At 32.5% G+C, this 22,282-nt stretch overlaps 1 protein-coding gene across 2 annotated transcripts in view; it reads left to right on the forward strand.

Annotated features, from left to right (window-relative positions):
* Positions 1-18,330, forward strand: part of LOC107444239 (uncharacterized) — a 75,181-nt gene extending 56,851 nt beyond the window's left edge. For both annotated transcript variants that reach the window (XM_087160726.1, XM_087160725.1), the window contains exon 4: positions 17,197-18,330. In XM_087160726.1, the coding sequence (XP_087016852.1) occupies positions 17,197-18,285 (1,089 nt within the window). In that variant the 3' untranslated portion in view covers positions 18,286-18,330. The remainder of the gene's footprint in view (positions 1-17,196) is intronic.
* The last annotated feature ends 3,952 nt before the right edge of the window (positions 18,331-22,282 follow it).

A 22,282-nucleotide genomic window follows, 5' to 3' on the forward strand; every position in this document is an offset into this window, starting at 1 on the left:
TGATGATCTGAAATAATTCTGGATCAATGGCGTCATGAATATTTCTGCTGATATGAGCTGACCAATTTGTCCTGGTGTGAGTTTTTCAATAAGCCAAATCATGTGGCAATTCTCTTTTTCTGCCGTTCAATAGAATGCATCAAACACCGTGTCTCTCTAAAAACATGACTTTTCGCAATAAAACCAAGTTTAGAGCTTAATATTTGTTTTAACTCACGGGTGATATTGCATCATGAAGATCCGATGATGTTTGTCTAAGTTACTAAAGCTCTTTAATTTTAGCTTAAGTAGGATTGCATGTGAATGTAATAAATAACTCTAGCTGTCCATATGCGCACCGATACTTGTAGCAGCACCGAATGAAGTCATTTGGGAACACGAATGTACTGACCTATATTCGCTAAGAAAAGTTTCTATTGATTTGCTTGACCCGATAACAACGTTGATAATGGCTCGGCTGGCGACGTTAAATCTGGTACTTACACCTTGCCTCCAGAACAGCAAATTCCTGCTGTTTCATTCTTAAATTTGAGAGCACTACAAAACATACATAATTGATCCATTTTTCCGATGATGACGCTTGGGTGAAAGACTATAGTTGGTTGTCGGATCATAGTGAAATGCACTGAGATTCAAATCAGAGTACTGGCAGCGTCTGAATAGCGAAGTGCGTTCTTGATTGATTTTTATTCTTGCATCCCGTTGCTCTGATGTTTCCGACGAACGGGCTTGATAAGTGCGTAGTTGATTTGTTAACAGTCTTCTTTCCTGTTGCTCAGACGTTTCTAAGGAACGGGCTAAAGCATTGTGTTCTCGATTAGTTTCAAGTCTTTCTTCTCGTTGCTCCGATTTTTCTGAAACACGGTTAGTTCTCTTCTTGCGTGCTTGAGATGTTGATCGACTAAGAGCGATTCGTTTAGGCGGCATATTTTTGCAAATATTCTCTTTCAAACAAAAAGAAATGTAGAAGTTGACAGTGGTCACAAATTTGCTAATTCCAAAATTCACGTATTTATTTTAAATAATAAACAAACAATAAAAATGAAATAAATTAAATAAGAAATATAATAATGATAAAATTTAAAACAAAAACCTATTTTTGGTAAAAATATACTTGTGGGTGCCCCTTGACGAAATTGGTAACTTATGTTTATCACCATTCCTGTTCGCGCGGAACACCGCGGTAACAGGAATGGCTGCCAAAACATAATGATATTTTAATAATACATTGGAAAATTTCAGCAAGACATCGGCCAAAACTTTATAAAATTGCAATGAACCCAATGTAAGCAAAATTAATAAACCCAATAAAATGCATTTTGAATCGAAATAAAAATTAATGGAGTAAGAACAGAAAGAAAAGGAAAAAAAAACATCTCACTTATTCATTAAGCTTGAATTTCCTCAGTTTTAGGTGCACAGAATTCTCTAATAGCAGTTAGATACTGTCTAAATTTATCATGAATAGAATCTGTGTTCCTCCATCGCCACATAAATTCGGCGAAATACGAATTGAAAATGGCGTCTGTGGTATCGGAATGGCGGTGACATTTTTTTCTAAAGTCCTTTTTTTTTATGACTGCCCACATACCTTCGATCCTATTGATCAGAAGCAAAAGTAACCTAACCAGCCGGTATCCAACATAGAACTAACGGACTTCTGAAATTACATATACCGTTGAACATTTAAAAATAACGCTGAAATTTAAACGAATCAGAATCACGATTGGGATTCAACATCGGCCAGCTTGGAGATCAACCGCTATCACAACTTGGTGAGAGTCAAGGGACACCCTCAAATATAGTCTACTCCTATTTTTTAAATGAAATAATTAAAATGAAAGTGAATTCGCAAACTTTGTAATAATAAACAATCTAATAGTTTTCAAATGACAACTGTCAGCAATGAAAAATTGCATACTGAATTGAGCTAAAATTGCATACTAAATATAAATAATTATTAAAAGCGTGCAAGATGAATAAAATTTGCTTTTGCCTTGATTTTTATTAAACAGTTTTCACAATACTAAATCCGTGATACGACCAATAATTACGAAACTTATTCTCGTTGATTTTACGTGCTTGTGCTCACCTGAAATAAAGAACCGAATTATGATTAAATATTAAAGTATATGTAATTTACTTTTCTAAAAGAATAGAGCTATAAGATAGAAAATATGACTGTTGTTATCTTCAAGATATTTGAACACTGATTCGGGTACAGCAAAATTTAAAACAATGGCTAACTTTTAACTAATCAGAAAATTCCATTTCGATTTTCGCTGATACCGCTGGAACGGTTTGTGGCAAAATGTTCTATTGTGAATCTAAACCATTCTCGAATCCTTCTGAAGGTACACAGAAAATTTCATTTAAATCAGTCCAGCCGTTTAGGAGGAGTTCAGTGACATACACACGAACAGTCGAAATATATATATAAAGATATGACATATAACTGATCTGCTGAGATTTTAAAAATTGCCGCATCCCCACCCCTTAAAAAAATTAAAAAAAAATATATATATTTTCTGTGTAACCCCCGTGTGGTGTCCGGGGTAGAAATGCACCAACGTATTCCCGGCGTGTCGTAAAAGGCGACTAAATGGGTTGAGCGCAAGGCCAATCCCCTTGCCTCATAAAAAAATCTACCGATTCAGAAAACTCAAAGAAAAACTTCTGGACCGTCACTTCGTAGACGACCTGGTACGAAATCGGACATGATTTTTGTAACATGGAATGTTAGAACATTATATAGAGGAGGTGCAGTGAAAAAACTAACTGATGTTTTCTTGGAGTACAAATTAGATGTACTGACTGTTCAGGAAATGAGGTGGACTGAAAGTGGAGTAATGGACAAGCGAAATTGCAGTATCTACTATAGCTGCCACGACAGACTACACCAATTTGGAACTGGTTTCATCTTCAAGAATCAGAGAACAAAAGAATCAGAGACAAAGTGATTGAATTTAAGCCAGTGAATGAAAGAATTTGCAGAATACGAATCAAAGAAAGAACGCATAATATCTCAATTATTTGTGCCCATGTCCCCACGGAGGACAAGGCGGATGAAATTAAGGATGGATTCTATGACCTTCTTGAAAAGACACAAAGTGAATGCTGTTCAAATGATGTGAAACTGCACATGGGCGATTTCAACGCGAAGATTGGCCACGATACAAACATGAACAGATTTTCTGGAAATGAAAGCCTACATGAAGAGACAAGCAAAAATGGCATCCGACTTATTAACTTTGCCATTTCTACAAACATGGTAATAGGGAGTACAACTTTTAAACACAAAAACATACATAAAGCCACCTGGAGATCCCCAGATGGATTAACCCAAAATCAAATAGATCACATACTTATTGATTTAAGACATAGAAGCAGTCTTCAAGACGTTTGGACATACCGCGGTGCAAATGTGGACTCCGATCACTTTTTGGTAGCCTCAAAAATACGCGACAAGGTAAATAGATATTATCATAAAAGGAGAGATAATAACGACAAAAAGATTGACATTGAGCAACTAAAGAAGAGAGAGGTATGAAAGAGTTCCGAAAAGAACTAAAAAGCAAGATTGAATCGAGTGTCGAAACTGAGACTGTGGAGACTGCGTGGCAGTCTCTTAAACAAATCATAATTAATGCGTCTGAAAAAACAATACCAGAAATGCAAGGAAAGAAAACCACCTCTTGGTTTGATGAAGAATGCTGTGCCATTACGAAAAAGAAGAATGAGGCGTATAAATCCATGATCCAGAAACGCTACACTAGGAGCGCAGAAGAAACATCTAAAGAACTGCGAAGAGAAGAAAAAAGAATTCATAAGATGAAGAAACGAGAATATATTGAAGAGGTATATAAAGACATTGAAAACTTAGAAACTCAAAAGGAAGCAAGAAAATTTTACCAACTGATAAACAGTGTCAGAGCAGACTTCAACCCCAGAACAATAACCTGTAAGAAGAAAAACGGAGAACTTACTCGAGACCCGGATGAAGTTCTAGCCCGTTGGCGTGAGCACTTCGTAGATTTACTAATGGGGAGAGATAGAGAAGAAGATCTAAACACTTGTAACATGCTGCCAACCATGAGTACTGAAGGTGAAGCCGTAGAACACAATACACCTACTCCTTACGACGTGGAAATAGCGTTGAGGAGGTTAAACAATAATAAATCAGCTGGACCTGATGGCTTAAAAGCCGAACTCTTTAAAATTGACGAAACGAAGCTAAACAAAGCTATATATAGCTTGATTTGTTGTATATGGACAAAGGAACAAATGCCCACTGAGTGGGATGAAGGATCTATTTGCCCTATATACAAGAAAAGTGATGAACTCGAATGTGGAAACTACAGGGGAATTACCCTTCTAAATATTGCGTACAAGATCTTCTCCATTATTTTATGCAAGCGATTGGAGACCTACACCTCGGGAATCATTGGAAATTACCAATGCGGATTCCAGAAAGGAAAAACAACGACTGACCAATTGCATACTATCAGGCAGATCTTGGAGAAAACCAAAGAGACACATACCACTTATTTATTGACTTTAAAGCTGCCTACGACAGCATCAACCGAAGAAAACTACTTGAGGCTATGTTGGAGTTTAACATCCCAAAGAAGCTAATCAGCCTCACAAGAATGACACTCAAAAGAGTTTCGTGCAGAATAAAAATCTCGTCAAGTCTCTCTGAACCATTCTTCACCGAAAAAGGCCTGAGACAGGGTGATTCCCTTTCTTGCCTGCTATTTAACATAGCTTTGGAAAAGGCCATTAGAGACTCTGGTATCAACACAAATGGAACAATCTTACAAAGAACTGTCCGATGACTCGCTTTTGCTGATGATATCGACATAGTTGGAAGAACAAAACGCTCAGTCATTGACGCTTTTGTAGCGCTTGAGAGTGCGGCGAAGGAGATGGGACTAGTTATAAATGCAGACAAAACCAAGTTTTTGATCGCAACAAATAAAACTCCTGATCGATCTCCTCTGGAGATAATAACTTACTCTTTTGAAACTGTTAACCAGTTCAAGTACTTAGAAACCTTGATCTCTGGCCACAACAACCTGAAAATCGAAATAAATAACAGAATTTCCATGGCTAACAGAAGTTTCTACGGTCTCAGAAACCAACTGAAATCCAAGTTCATCAGTGTGAAGACAAAGTTAAACATCTACAAAACTTTAATCAGGCCTATAGCTACGTATGGAAGTGAATGCTGGACCCTAAACAAAACAAAGGAGGAAAAACTGCTAATTTTTGAAAGAAAAATTTTGAGGAAAATCTTTGGATCTCTTCAAGAGAATAACGTAAGGAGAATTCTTTACAACCACGAAATTTACAAAAAATATGACAAATGTGGTGGGACCGACATTGTGAGAACTATTAAAGCATCACGCATTAGGTGGCTGGGCCACCTCTTCAGAAATTCTGATGCCGTCCCTGCCAAAAAAGTGACTTTTTCCACAATTGAAGGGACGAGACATAGGGGACGACCACATACAAGATGGACAGACGACGCTGAAAAGGACCTCAAGCTATTGGGAGTCAACTGATGGCGGGCCGTCGCACCGGACAGGACCAGATGGAGGAAAATCTGCGAGTCAGCCTTGGCCTGTGAAAGGCTGTTGCGCTTATGAAGAAGAAGAAGAAGTGTAACATAATTACTGGTTTTTCTTTTAAAAGTCCTCTTTTCTAAAAATGACTTAGGTTACTTGCCCCTCTTCTTAACCCCCATCACTCTGTAAGTACCCATGAATGTTAGAGGATAAGATAATACTGAATACTTTATTTTTACAGAAGTTTAAAAATTGATAACAGATTCTAGCGGAGAAAAATACGCTCTTTAATACTAAAATACTAAAAAGTAATACCTGTGCTTTGCAGTTTTAATTTTTTTTATTTAAAAGGAAGAACCGAAACTGTAGAAGAAAGCTTTTCAGTTGTCGTTGCCATCTTTTAAATAACTGTATATCAAGAGAGTTAATTTTGTAAAAGAAAAAAAAAAAATGGTAATGCAGTAGTGATTGTACTTTCCATAATTCAAAGTTAGTGTTTCGTCTCGGCCTATAAATTCAATATTTTACTTTTGATAAAAATAATGTTTAAAGGTATAATTTTCATTGATTAAAACTCAATTAAATTGTAAATTATCCCCAAGATAAATGATTAATTTAATAGTACTTTTTCGATAATTGTTTATCAACCAAACCTTTTATTTGATGCCAACTAATGGTTAGCTTAATTGAAGAAATTGCTGTAATAATTATTTTACAATCTGGGACTAAGTTGCAAAATCCGATCATTAGAACGAAAGTTATTCAGGGGGATATATATATATTTTTTTTGCGAACAGTACATACACTAAAAACGAATCCTTAATTAGACTGCATATAGCACAAGAACTGGGAATTTAACTTTCCGACATAAAACCTAATTTTAGATTATTAATGATAAAACGATGAAAAATTAGTTATTAAGAACAGCTTCAAGGCCTTGTTCAATTGCTATTTAATTTACTTTTGAAGATCGGTGAGAAATCAGGGTTGCGGAAGCAGATCCCCTGGTTTCTCAATGTAGATGCCACTGCCTGCGTAGTCGTCCAGTTTTTGAAGATAGACAGTTTATCCCCTTATCAAATTTGTACTCTATAGAAACTTGGATATCCAAAATAAATATGACTACTGAGAAACGAACACAACGTTTATTCAACATAGACAGCATGAGAGGGAATAAAAATAGAAAAAATATGAGAAATAAAATAATTGGCACAGCGCCATCTATTGATATAACTTTAAACATAAATTTTAGACATTGTTTAACACTCTCCACCATGCATCCATATATTGGATGCATTAAATATTCATTGCACTTCTAGATTATACAGTCTTTCAATGTCTTTTTTACAACATTATTTTCTATTGAATCTCCCATGATCTAATTTTCCCATCTCTACCTGCAAACAAATTTTTAATCCTTCCTAATTTCCAATTATGGCGCTTAACATTATCTTCGTTCCCGAGAACAACATCATCAATTTTATAAGTATTAAAATTTTTTGTTTAGATTACATTTGTTGTTTAGAAAACATAACAAATCTTAACTCTAATAGATATTCCTTAAAAAAAATTTCCAGAAATGATCCAACAATAGTAATCTATATTTCCACTTTTTAGTTAATTCCACCTTATTTGACATTAAATTAAGATTATTTGGAGTAGATAAAGTCGTTAAACATGACCCAACAGTAAAATGTGAAGGAGTTAAGGGGTCAGGCTCATTTAAATCATTGTTAATAACCGATTCGACTTCAGTTAATACAGTAATTAGTTCTTCATAACAAAGAGAAGTTGTACCTAAAACCTTTTTTAAGCAATTTTTAACAGATCGAACAAGCCTTTCCCAAAAGCCTCCCCACCATAGGGCACCTTCTACAATGAATTTCCATTCTAATTGATGTTTCTCTAAGAAGTTAAACACTTCATCATTTTTACACATTTTATACAATTACTTAAGTTCTTTATCGGCAGATTTAAAAGTTTTAGCATTATCAGAGTATATAACTTTACTAATACCTCTACGGGCAAAAATCGTCTTAATGATTGCAAAAAACATTCAGTACTTAAATTAGATATTAGTTCTAAATGAATATTACGAGTAACAGCGCATGTAAATAAACTTATATATATTTTAGAATTATCCTTTAAATACAATGACCCTTCAAAATCAGTACTAGTTATCTCAAATGGTTGAGATTTCTCTACTCTATCAATAGGTAAAGCTAAAATAATTTCATTACCCCCTTTAGCTGTAAATTTTTTACAAACTCTACAATTATACAAAATAGATTTAACAAATTGTCTCCCTTTTAGAATCCAAAATTTACTTCTTACCTGAATTAAAGTTTCATTAACACCATTATGTAATACTTTTTCATGACAATCATAAACAATTAATTTTGCAAAATAATCATTAGAAGGCACAATTGGACATTTTTCATACATATCTAAAGATGAATTAATTAATCTAGTTTTCACTCTTAGAATACCTTTATCATCTAGCATAAGATTAACATTAGCTAATTTACTATTCTTATCTACACATTTATTTTGTTTAAGATTTTGGATTTCTGAATAAAAATTCTGTGCTTGAGTTATTTTAATCCAGTATTCCCAAGATTTTTCAGTTTCCTGTATAGAAATGTGACCTGTGCACTTTTGTTTTGTCTTCAGAATATTAATAAATCTGAAAACGTAGGTTGTAACAGGCACTAATTTTCGAATTTTACTGAACTTAGAAATGTAAAAGATAGGTTGAATTTCACAATTTTAAACAACAGGTGTCACATCATATCTTTCTTCATCACAAGAAGAATGTAATGCGATTTCCGAATAATTTTTATCAGGCCAGTTTTCTTCTGATTCGGATAACCAAGAAGGACCATAGGCCAGCGCATTGTCGCACACTAAATCTTTGATTTTTACACAACAGGTTATCTTGTCAGCCGGATTATCACTGCCTGGACTGTGATACCACATTTCTGGAGATATACTTTCTTTAATTTCACTGACACGATTTTTCACAAAAGTTTTCCAATGATATGCTGATCCTCTCATCCAGATGATCACAGTTGAGCTGTCAGTCAATAGACGAGCTTTTGTATCAGGAAATTGCTCCAGCACAACTTTCAACAATCGCACTCCAATAACTGCAGCCATGAGCTCCAACCGAGGCAAAGTCATTTTCTTTAAAGGAGCTACCTTTCCTTTGGATAGAACAAATGCTGTTCGAATTTCATTAGAAACGGTGAATCTCAAATAGATAACAGTTCCTTGTGCAGTTTGTGAAGAATCACAGAAATCATGTATTTCTAAACTCTGTGGAGTATCTCTAGATCGAAAATACCAACGTGGTATATTGACTTCACATAATCCTTGTAGTTGATTGTTGTACCAGCAGTTCCAATTGGCTTTTATTTCTTCTGGCACCGGTTGATCCCAATCAATGCCATCTATCCAGAGTTTTTTAAACATAATTTTTGCTTGAATGGAAAATGGCGACAGGTAGCCCAAGGGATCGAAGTGAAATTTGAAGAATAGTTCTTTTGGTCAGTTTCTTTTCTGAAGGAGTATTCACAATATCATCTGGTGAGTATGTAAAACAATCATCTGTTGAAGAGTATCTCAGTTCAAGTACCTTTGATGAAGCTTCAGAAATATTTAATTTTAAAGTTTTACTTTCTGAGAGAAATTCTTTCTATAATTCTTCCGAATTAGAGTTCCATTTGGTTAAATTCATAGATGCTTCCTTCATAATTGTTTTAGCTTCATGATAAACTTTGATGAGCCTCGTCTTCTGAGTCTACTCCGGTAATAAAATCATCGACATATAAGGAATTCTCCAGTAGTTGAACTGTCTTAGGATAAATATCTCGAAATTTCTTCAGATGATGCTTAATACAGGCAGCAAGCAAAAATGGACTTGGCTTGGATCCTAAAATTAGTCTACAAAATCGGTACACAGCAACTTTAGGATTTTGTAAATCCGAATCATCATCAAGCCAAAGAAAACGCTGTCTGTCCTCTGGAGAAATGGAAATTTGATGAAATTCCTTCTCTATATCCGACGTCATAATTATTCGATATTTTCTAAAGAATTTTTAGTTAATCCGGTAAAAAGCTCGGTCCATCTAAAAGGCAGTCATTAAGAGAATTTCCTCTTTTTTCTTTTGATGAAGCATCATAAACAATCCTTAACTTTGTAGTTGCATGTTCCGGCCTTATCACTGCATGATGAGGAATATATCATGTCACTGAATTTTGAATCATCACCAATTTTTTCAATTATTTTTTCCTTCAGTTGCCTTTGAATAACTTCTTTATATTCTTCATATAATTTAAGTTCTTCCTAAATGTTTGCAACAGTTTGAAAAAACGAAATTTTGCATTTTTATAATTAACTTTAAGTTTTATTTTTTCATATCTCTTTTCCATCTGAGTGGTTGATGAAGAAAATAACTCTAAAGCTTTTTTTGTTTCTTTTTCTTCGCAGATATTTTTTTATTCCAATTGGTTCGGTTTCCCAAAACATTTTCAACGATTCCTTTATACTCATATTTTCTTCCAGGGTCAGATTAGTCATAACATTCGTCAATTCATTACAGTCTGAGGAGGGAAATTTCCTTTGTACACACAATCCGCGAATAGTTTCAAGTGCAACCGCAGAATAATTTATTCTTTTAATTCGGTCATTACTAATAGACCACAATATGTCAGCGCCAAACAAAATTGAAAATATTTCACTCATAAATCTAGAGTCACTCCACTTAGGCTCTAATAACGTTATTCCAAGGCTCTTCAGTTTATTTTTTATTTGATTACTTGGCATTTTTATGTTCGCTGATGTAATCACTGAAACTTCGATGAAATCAAAAGTGATACTTTTCTCAGGGTCATAAATATTTCTTAAAGTTAATTCTACATTTTCGTTTTTATATTTTTTCGAGTGATTTTCACCAAATATATGAATTTGCATTTCTTTTTCTCCTTTTACTTTTAAATTTAATTTTCTGGATAATTCTTCAGTAATAACAGAAATTTGAGAACCTCCGCTAATTAAACATCTTACAAAACAATGATTTTGGGGTCCTTCTGCAATAGCATTTACAGTTTGTAAAACTATATTTTAGATCCAAATTTAGAAGAAGAATTTTGACTTACTTCTAATGTTTTTGGCTCCTTCTTTGTCATTCAAATCCCATTTAAAACAAATTGATTCGTGATGTTTTCCTCTGCATTTTTTACACTAAAATTTATTTCTGCATTCAGTGGACATTCTTCCGAAACATAAAAAACACCTTCTAAGGAATTCTAGCTTCTTTTCAATATCCAAAACACTTTGAATGATTTTCACAGTCACAAAAAATGCATCTATAATTTATTGTTGACAAGGCGGATTCAGTTTTCCAGACTTATTCCGATAAAAGTTAGATTTTCCCTTCAGCTCAAATCTTGATAAATCTTGGCTATAATTGTTCTTCGTGTAACTAACTAAGCTCACCGCTTCACGACAGTTGATTTCCTTTTTCAAATAGCTCATAGTTTCTTGTATATCAAATTCTTTTTCTAATTTCCGACGTCAATTGAATTCAAAATTCAATTCTTCTGGAAGCTTCTGCTGAATAATTGGGCATAATAAATTTCCATAACTTCCTGCAGTTACATTTAATGTAACTTCCTGCAGTTACATTTAATGTAACTTCCTGCAGTTACATTTAATGATGACAGGCTTCTTATTTGTATTTCACACTCATCATATAGCCTTCTTAGTGCTTTTAAGTTGGAAACATTTCGAATAGGTTCAATAGCGAGAAGTTTCGTCATGTGAGAGCTTATCACAATGTCCGTTCTTCCAAAACGCTCTTTCAGAATCTCGATAGAGGAATCATAATTCTGATCACTAATGGCAAATCCAGATATAGATGCGAGAGCGCTTCCTCCAAGCAAGGATTTCAAATATGCACATTTTTCAGTCTTTCGTAATTCGTTGTTGTTATGAATAGCTGTTTCAAATTGATTATAAAAATCCAACCATTTGGTAGAATCTCCGAAAAATGTTCCTATTTGCAGACGAAGTAGATTCATTATTTTTGAATCAGTTTCAACAACGACAGTGTCGTTTCTATCACTTTCGATATTATCTTTTTGAATTAGAAGAATCTCGATTTAAAAATCTCTGAATCCTACCTTTCCACTACCTTATCACTAGACAGCGGATTATATGCACTAAAAAACGGACAAAATATGCATGCAAATATGCACTAAAAAACTTGAATATATGCTCTTAAAACTAGAAATATGCATTTAAAATAGAAATTAAAAGTTCAACTTATTTAAATACTACTACTTACTTTTTCCAACAAACACAGCTAAAACATTTTTTTTTGTTAAAAGGAAGAAAATCAAAATATTTCTTTCGTGAATCTACACATTTCTGAAGAAAAAGCCTAAAACTGAAGTATGATAAATGAGAGAAGAAAAATCATCGCATTTTCCGGAAAGATTTTATTAAACTGAATAATTTTTGTTGCAATACACAACTGTTTTTCCAAATTTTCAAGGGTGAATTGATGTCGTCGGTCATCAAAGATCATTTTGAAAGCAGAAAATGACCTCTCCACGTCAACCGATGTTATTGGACAGCACTTGTACAATTTCGTACTCATTGGTTTTACTTTCTCTGGAAGTTCAGTTCCGTTTCCATTAAGAAAATCATTTATCTTCTTCACTGCTGCAAAACCCGAATTTTTGTTTTGAACGAAACACCATTTTTCTTTTACTTTCTTCCCAACTGAGTCTGGAAGAGCATTGATGCATTCTTGAATTTTTTCAATTTCGGATATGGCCTCAGCCAGGGGAAGACCTCGTGTTTCGAGCTTTGTTATTGCTCCACTTAGAAAGAAAAGTGAGTGTCAATTATGGCCAAGTCCTTCTGCAAAGAGATATCCTGTAGTAATTCTTTTGTGACATGAACTGAGTAAGCACAGAAAGTGTCAATTGCATCTACAACTGACTTTATTGCATCAAAATTATTAGTGTAAGAACGTGCAGCTTCAATCCATGTACCCCACCTAGTTATCACAGGCTGTGGAGGTAAAGGCAAATCAGGATACATTTCTTTATACAATTTTATGCGCACAGGTGCCTTGAGAAAAACTTTCTTGATACTAGAAATGAAATCATTCAGCTTCTCGAACAGTCTCAGCCAGTCTGTGAACAGCATGAGCCAAACATGTAATATGAAGCATTCTGGGATAAAAAATTTCCAGTGCTGCTGCAGATTTGACCATATACGGAGCGGCATCACTGACAAAAATCAAAACATCTTCAGAACCATCTCTATCAGACCATAATAATCTGATAGAATCATTGACAAACCTTACTGTGGTTGAATGATTGACTTTTTCAAGGGCTTTGCTTGCTAGAAGATGTGGTCGAGTAGGAATATTATCCATTTTTCCACAAATAAAATGAGCAATGTAGCGACCGCATTTATCTGTCGTCTCATCGACTTCAATCCATATAGAGCCATCTCCAATATCTCGTCGAATATCATCCAATACTTCGTTATATATCTGTTGAAGGTAGTTCTTTCATAAAGTCGATTCATCGGGAATGATCTGATTGGTACAATATTTTTTTAAAAACTGTCTTAAGTTTGGATAATTTAACTTTTTTAAAGGAATATTGCTGCTTACTAAGGCTTTGCATAAATCACTAGAAAAATCACTTTCCTTTTTAGCTGCTTGAACAGGAATAAACTTTGAACAAATCCTTTTGTATTCTGCTTTTTCTTTGCAGAGTGAGCATTAGTCTTTATATGTTGATCGATTTGGTACTTTTTTTCACAGGAAATGTGTTTTTGACAAATCACACAAAATACTATTTCCCCATCGGTCGCAAAGTCCTTCCCATGGTCCGAAATCCATGTCTTCATTAAATTTGATTTAGTCGACTTAATTTTTGGCATATTATAAAATTCGGCAGTCAAAAATCACGTTCGAAGCTTCACTAACTACGTATTCAACTGATGGATGTCGAAATTATCTATCTATTAGATGGAATTATGTTCGAATTATGTTAGAATAGCAGCTCTCGCCGAAAATGTATTCACTCCACCTTTTAACTAATCAATCACAGGAAAGGGAGGTCATTTTCTACCTACCAACGAAGCCTTATTTTTCCCACACAGATTGACAATTATTTATTCCAGGAAAAGACATCCCTTCATAGAATATCTGACCATCCCTTTCTGAGGTTTCTATGACGAATGTCTGCTTGGGTGAGCCCTTTGTATCCCCCCTCCCGACACACACCTAATTTCTACATCTTTTTCACGTGATTGACCCCCAGCAACATCAATCCAGCTGACCATTTCAGGTGATAAAGAACGACAAAACAAAATTTAAAGCGTTCCTTATGCTAACATAAAAAGAATAGTTAAAAGCCATGAAATTCTGAAAATATGCATTTATAAGAGCAAATATACCTTTTTATGCATTTATATGCACAAATGGCAAAAAGTACTAAAATATGCAATTGCATATGCACGTATGCAATTGCATATTATCCGCTGTCTACTTATCACTATTTTTTCTTGATATTCCTGACAGGTGGTTATTTCGTTTTCGAACGCCTGTTCAGCAACACTGTATTCCAGTTTTTCATCCAATTGTTTTAATTCCATAATTTTTGCATTTAATTGCTCACTTAAATCCAATAAAAGTTCTGCTAATTCAGCGTCCTGCGATTCATCTGCCAAACTCGCTTCTATTTTCGATATTAATTTAGTAGTTAGCTGTCTAACCACAGTTCGTTTCATTTTTTGATTCCCTACCACTTCTTTCGTAGCCATTATCCTAAATTAATTTATTCAAGTATTCTTCCAAAAATTTTCGATTCCATAAAAAGTCCCCTATTTCGGCAACATATCAAATTTGCACTGTAAAGATATTTGGATATCCAAAATAAATATGACTACTGAGAAACGAACACAACATTTATTCAACATAGACAGCACAAGAGAAAATAAAAATATAACAAACATGAGAAAGAAAATAATTAGCATAGTGCCATCTATTGATATAACTCCAAACATAAATTTTAGACATTATTTAACACCCCTGGTTTCTCAATGTAGATGCCACTGCCTGCGTGATCGTCCAGTTAAATGCCGTCCGTAAAAAATTTTATGTCATTTTCGGGGATCTTTTTTATGATTTCTGAAGCCAACTGTCAGAGATGAGCTGGAATGAAGACCTTCTTGGTGAACGCGGTAGTAAAATCGAAGTGAAAATAAACTCTTGTGAGTCCCTCGGAGGGATTTAGACAAGATTTTAAGGAGTGGGCCTCAATTTCATTATAAGGCAAACACAGAAGCTTAGCCTAACTGAAGAAGCTGTTTTTCTTAAGTCTTTGATTGTTACTCCAGTTGTTTAAATATAGGGATGTTCTATTATGCTGATCGTAGCTAGAAAGTTTGTTATAATATTTGGTAAGGTTGGCCTTTCTTCTAGTTAGGAGAGGTTGTAAATTAGCCTCATAGAGAACTACTTCACTCAGACAGCTGCGTCTTAGTCCAGTAATAATTCTAGCAGTACTGAATTGAACCTTCTCCAATTTACCCAAGTTGGTGACTGAGGCACAGTTATAAACAGGGAAACCGTACTCTAAGATGGGCCTAATTAATGTCCCCCCTTCTGGGTCTAGATTTCCTTAAGGGTCAACAGTCTGATGGATCTTGTCTGACTTCGTCAGACATTTGGAGGATAAGCTACAACAACGATGACAAATCTTCCTTCCTCTAATTCTGAGAAAGGTTGCTATTTGGTGATTCCTTATTTCATTGCTTATCTTTTTTGCATTTTTAAATCATTATTTTTATGGAGTCAAGTAATTCCTTAAATGCTGATATATTTTATTAGAAGTATCTCTAGTAATATTCAGGATCTTACAGCAACATCATTAGGTATAATAATTCTTTTTATGTGAGGGCAAAGATCAGCTATTTTAAAACTTCTCTCTAGTTAAATTGCAAATTTAATATTCCAAAAAATTTTGCTGAAAGGCAGTTTCAAGTAAAAATATTTTTAAAGGAAGTATTCTAAAATGAAAATGTAAAATTCACAATTATTTTATGATTTAATTAATATTATATTAGTATTATTTTTATTAATATTGTTTTCACTAAATTAACAATAAATGAAATCACCCTACAACTTTAATTAGCGAATCGTTAATTCTTTTTTTAATTCTGTAATTTCACTTTCGTAAATGTTTTTTTTTATTTCACAAAAGAACTTAGAATATTTTTTCATTCAAAAAAACAGTGTTATAAAAATAGAGTTATACAAAAATACACATTAATTGAAACTTTATTAAAAATAGCTATTTATTTTTAAGTATAATACCCATCGTAATATTCATTCACTTGTCAATAGTATCCTATTTAATTAATATATTTTCAAAAAAAAAAAAAAAAAAAAAACTTTTGTACTTAAATGAGAATTAAAATTCATCCACAATTTTTAAATCTTGAGAAAATAGTAAAACACAAAAACTAAACTGGCTTCATCTTTGCCAAGCATTTTTATATAATTAATTATATTTTTCTCTTTTGGCAATTTTCTCTTTTTGGGATAAGCTGTTAAAACAACAGTTTTTATTAAATTTAAAATATATTGGACTGGCTGGAATTACGAAAGGTATGATATTGGATAATAAAACTAAGTAAGTGACAGTAGAAAAAAAATTCAATCATTGTGTTTGTCGAACATATAAAGTTGTATCATATTCAAGTGATCAAATTTCACTTATATAGTTTGTTTATAGAAAGAACTCCCCTCGCCACGAAGTCTAAGGCCGTCTGCTACTATGAAAACAAGAAATAGTGCATTTTATAGAGTGGAGCATCTTTCTTCCTTGATTCTCTTTCTCCTGCCAGCCCGACTCAAAAACTGTCTTACATATTGACCCAACTTACCCTTGAAATAGTTGAACCCGGTAACCATAGTCACCGCCACCACTCCAGACGAATGGCTACGGAGAGTTTTTTACAAAGACAAACTATACATTCTCCACTGAACATGCGCAATATCAAGCTCCATTTACATCTAGAAAATCCTCATATATTTGAGGGTGAATGGGTAAAGGCATTGATGATATTTAAAACTAAACACCCCCTACAATGCCCCTACATTACCTGAACACCAATTTCTTATCTTCAATACGTAAAAATTTTAAACATTCCTAATGCTTATAAGGTGTCAAAGCCATTGTAAGTATTCGCGATAGCAACGCTCGATTACGCCATCTGGGGAGAAAACCGGTTCCATACTTTTTACCCTTCTCCTTTCCCTCTCCTCCTCTTTTCAATTATGTAGGAATGTGTGTACTACGATTTTTTTTCTTTTTCTTATTATTTTTCGTATTTAATCATTTAAAGTATTTTTTTAAATTTCAATTTCTCTTTCTTTTAAAATCACGACATTTTTTATAGCCATCAAATCTTGAGAAACTAATTTTTGACAAGCGCAATTTTTCACCAAATTTCAAAACACTTCTCCAACGAAGAAAATCTGTAATTTAGACAGTCGTTATTTTTATACTATTTTTTGTTTCTTTTTAGGTGCCTTTTTATTATATGTCAAGAAAAGAGAGACTCCTGCAGCACTTGAAAGACACCAAGAGTAGTAACAATGCCTGGGAGTTTTGTGATTTGCTTGACTCTATGAATAAACTTAAATCGGATACGAATAAAAAAAAAAATTTTAGTGATATAATTATGTATCGTCTTAAAGGCATAATAATTCCTACTGAAATACTTAATTCGGTTACTGATACGAATACAAAATCTTTAAATAGTGATTTAATTATGAATCGTCTTAAAGACATAATTCATACTGAAAAACCTGAATATAACATAAATAAATTTATCTTGATGTCCCTAGGGAATAGAACTCATGACTTAAAAGAAGTAAGTGAGCTTATATCTCAATTTCTTTTGGATATTGATAACTTTGACTGTGGAAAACAGAATTCAGAAGAATATTTAATGCACTTCATACAAGAATTCGAACGCCTTATTAATTTGTATGGTTCTAGTCTTAATAATCGACATGGTTATAATTTGCGTGACAGAAACTTTAATGCTTTAGAAGAAATTTCAACTACTTTAATGAGGATTACAAGGAGCTGTACAGCAGACCTTCTAAGAGCATTGCGCCATAAATACCAATTGCATTTCTTGGACGAAGAGAAGAAAAAAATTGGATTTTTGATGGTAGAGGCTATTAAACCTATTGAAAAATTTGTATATAGAACCGGTGGTATTGAAACGTACAGTAAAATAAAAAGTTTTTTGTTGTTACGAAGATCCTCCCTTCAGTATTTCAGAGATTTTTTTGATTCATTTCCTGTTGATGAAACTCCATTGAAACATTTTGATATGTATAGGATAGATTTGTGCATCGAGGTTTTAGATAAGGATATTGATAATATGTGTAAAGATGCTGAAATTTGGGCTTATCTGGAAGATGACGAAGATGAGGATGAGGATGGGGATTTTTTTATCGAAGATTTCGAAGAACACGATGACCTCAAAGAGGATGGCGCATCTACAATGCCTGAATCACATGTGTGGTGGGCTAAGTGTTCTGAAACCATAAATAGTTTAAGGATTAATCAATTTCTTAATCAACTTTGTTATTCCTCGTGAGCTGTAATATGACATTCTATTAAAAAGAAATTTCTGTATGTAAAATTACTCTGGATATTGAACTTTGTTGTTGTTATGAATATAGGGCTGCCATTGGTGACTAAATCGACTATTTTAAAGCAATATCAACTAGGGCGACTATTTTAGTAGAAATATGAATAAAAGCATCTAATTTACAATGAGTTGCGTAAAATCGGCGACTTTTTTTAAACCAATTACCGACTAAAATGAAGAATAGCTTCATGATTCCCCCCCCCCCTTTCCCCACTTTTTTTTGCAGCGCTTTTATTTTATCCAAATTTTATTCTTCCTCAGTCAAAAGCAAGACAGACATGTCTTACCAATCAGACTAATAGAAATTGAATTGTTCCTCCTGCTTATGGAAGCTAGTGTACTTAATATCTCTGAGGATTAAGTTTTTTTCCCCTCTTTTAATTTAAACGAAGAGGCAAAATTAAAACAAATTGTCTTTAAATACACAGTGCAGTTAATTTTTAGAGGGATTTAGAATAGAAAAAAAAGTACATGGTTTTATATATATATATATATATATATATATATATATATATATATATATATATATATATATATATATATATATATATATATATATATATATATATATATATATATATATATATATATATATATGAGTGATTCTCACGAAATATGACAATTCACTGTCCCTTGCTCCAAGATCTAATACTATAATACTAAAAGAACTTTTTTTTAAAAAAATATTAATTTGCATTGCTGTTAGTGGTTATTGTGTTGTCATTTTCCTGGCTTCTTGAAATTATTAATAACATAAACTACATAGATTTTTCTGAGTTATTTTAAGAAATCCTGTTGTTTTCTGCAGAATATAAACGTCTTAGCCCAAAATATTAAATTAAAGTAAAGTTATATACTATAAAGAGACGAATTTGTCTTTATCCTGGCTTATGAATGCCAGGACATTGAAGTGTTACCAGAATTTTTTTTAACTGCTAATACTAAGGAGGGAAAGCAAATATTAAACTAATACCAAGTTTATGTATAATTGGAATATGCTTGGATGTAATCAAAGTTATTTATTTATTTCATGATTGATTACAATTTTATTCTGTACATATCAGCAACAAAATTTTTTTTTATTATTTGTACAGTGGATAAAAAAAATTAATTTAAGTAATTTATGGTCCATTTAACATAAAGGCTTGAGTTACTTACTATTAACTTAAAATAACTGCTTTCTAAACTTTTAAGCTAATATGTCATTTTCCTGGCATTCAAGATTTGGTGAATTTCTATTTTATTTTTCTCTGGAGCAAATGTCTATAAACTATACTGCTATCTGTAAGATATTAATAAGTGTAACTAAAGAATTGTACAAAAAAAATTTTAGATTACTTTGAAGACTTTAAATTTGAAGAAATTTTTGGTCCAATTGTTATGTTTCAGAAGAATCAACCACATATTCGTTTTGAGGAATTGTGATCGTAATTTTTTTGATAAGCATTAAATTCGGAAATGCGTCAGTTATGAAAACTAAAAATTTGATAGATGAATTAAATTGCAATATTTCTTTTCTTTTTCTCTTCAAACGTCTAATTTAAGCAGCTGCAAATTAGAGCAGAGAAGCGAAATTCGAGTTTCCAATTCATAATGTTCTGTAGCAGATAAAAATAAAACTCCCGAAATAGCACCTAATATTAGAAAATATCAGAAAACCGATAAAGTTTAATGTTATCTTGCACAACTTCTAATATTTGATAGATACAAGAGGTCGCTGTTTGCTCTACATTATATAATATTTGATTCTATGCAAACTAATATTATCTAGCGTTCGCCGTAATATTATTTTGCATTGGTTTTAATGCTATATAATATTAGATTTTGTATTTTCTGATATTATCTTACTTTACTTTTTTTTGGGTGAAGATTTGGATGGTAGTAGAATAATTCGGCGATATAATTTTGATTATTTTTCTGTATTGGTGTGAAACAGTAAAACATAGAACATTAGTTATACAATGTCATTCCATGCATTATTATTCTTAGTAATACAGAAATAGTAAATAAAATTATATTAGCAAATTCTACTACCATCCATTTTCCACCCTTTTACTCCAAAGTATATTTTATGTTCAGCTGATATTTTTTGATTATTTTAAATTTATTTAAGAAATATTATATTGCAACTTTTATTGCTATTTTTTTCTTCATACAATGAGTTTTCTGATGAATCGTTATTAATTTTCAAGTCTTAAATTGTAAAATGCACTCGTAATTTTTTTCTTCTTCTTTTTTTAGAAATGAGCCTATTTTATCAAAATCGGAATTGAGTTAGTTTTGTAAAATTTGTAAAACATGCTTTATAAATGTGGTAACATAAGCAATTTGTAATTTCCTAATTATCATTCATTATTTATATTCTGAAATTATATAATGTAAAACCACAGTACATAAATAAAGCTAAATTTACATCTGATTTAAGTTGAAATTGACCTTTATAACTTCCAAAAATATTGAAATAAAATATTTTGAATTTTTAAATTATCTTTTTTAATAATTGAGACAATAAAGAAAATTTAAAAATATTCAAGTTGCTTACTTACATAAATTTTTCACTGAAATAAAATGGAAAAATACTTACGTAACTTAATCCTTATAGAATCTGAAATTCGACTTAACAAAACACCTGAAGTAAATTTCAAAGGCACCCGTAGAAATATTTTCTGGGAGTGCTACCAGGAAATCCTTTAATAATTTTAATTAAAAATTTTGCCAATCATTTTTTGTAATGAAAAAATAACTTCTGCTGTGCCAATGCGAAATTGGCACATCAGAAATTTTTACGATTTGATAATAAGTTTAAGGTACTATGTATTAACCAACGATTTTAGCCAAAAAATTTAGGCAGCATTTAAATTTCGAAACCAAAAAAAAGTACTAAATTTTGCATTATATTAAAATTAAATTTGCACTAATATTTAATTTCACACAAGAATAGACGAAAAATTATAACATCTTGTTTTTACTATAAGCTGCCTTTACTATTAATGATAAAAGTTTTACTACTATCAGTTACTTTTTGAGTATGTTGCAATCATAAAATTTCTGTTCAAAAGCAATCAATTCGATTGTTCGTATTTTTCTGATTAGAGATTAGGCATTAATCTATACATAATAATAAACGTGGCTGTGTGTGTCTGTAATCACAATATATCGCCCCAGAAGCCTCGCCCAGGCACGAAACTCGGCACATAATTGTGTTTTGACATAATGAAGAAGTAGTTTTTTTTCTTTTTCAAAAATTTGGATTAGTTTTTTAGTTATAAGTCATTTTGTAAGAAAATCTATGCTTTTTCGTCTTCAAAGAGCCATATTCAAAAAACTATTAAAAAATGCATATACCTTTCTCCACTCTTATAAATGTATGCTAATGCGAACCTTACAATTGAAATATTAATTTTCGACAACTTAAACCAATAATATACGAAGGAATTAATAATTTAATTGTAAGGTTTGCATTAGTTTACATTTAACAAAGTGGAGAAAAGTTTAACTTTTGTGTTAAAAATGTGGCAACATATTCGATGCGTAAATAGAACGCTTCGCTTTGATATATTTATCACTGTTCATAATTGTTAGAATAAGTTTTTCTTCTTGTTTCCACGCTCTATTTTTTTTTTCTTAAGCGAAGACGATAATTTTTGTAGCGATATAGAAATAGAAATTGATACCATAAAAAATTACAGTAATAACCGCGGTTGGGGCGGCGGAAGTGACGTCATCATGGAAAGTCAACTGGAGCTTATTTCTGCCTCAACCAGAAGCTGTTTATTTCTGCCCACCTTTAACCGGAAGATGCCTATTTCTGCCCACCTGAAATCGAAACTTCGTCTGCAACGTCATGGGGAGCTTATTTCTTTTTTTCATCAGCCTAAAATATTTTTAGTTTCGGTTTCTGTTTTTAATTTTGTTTCGTTTTGTGAATATTATTTTCATTTAT

The sequence above is a fragment of the Parasteatoda tepidariorum genome, chromosome 4 (genome assembly GCF_982258835.1).
Source record: "Parasteatoda tepidariorum strain Cologne lab strain chromosome 4, Ptep-v5.0, whole genome shotgun sequence".
In the NCBI taxonomy this organism is placed as follows: domain Eukaryota; kingdom Metazoa; phylum Arthropoda; class Arachnida; order Araneae; family Theridiidae; genus Parasteatoda; species Parasteatoda tepidariorum.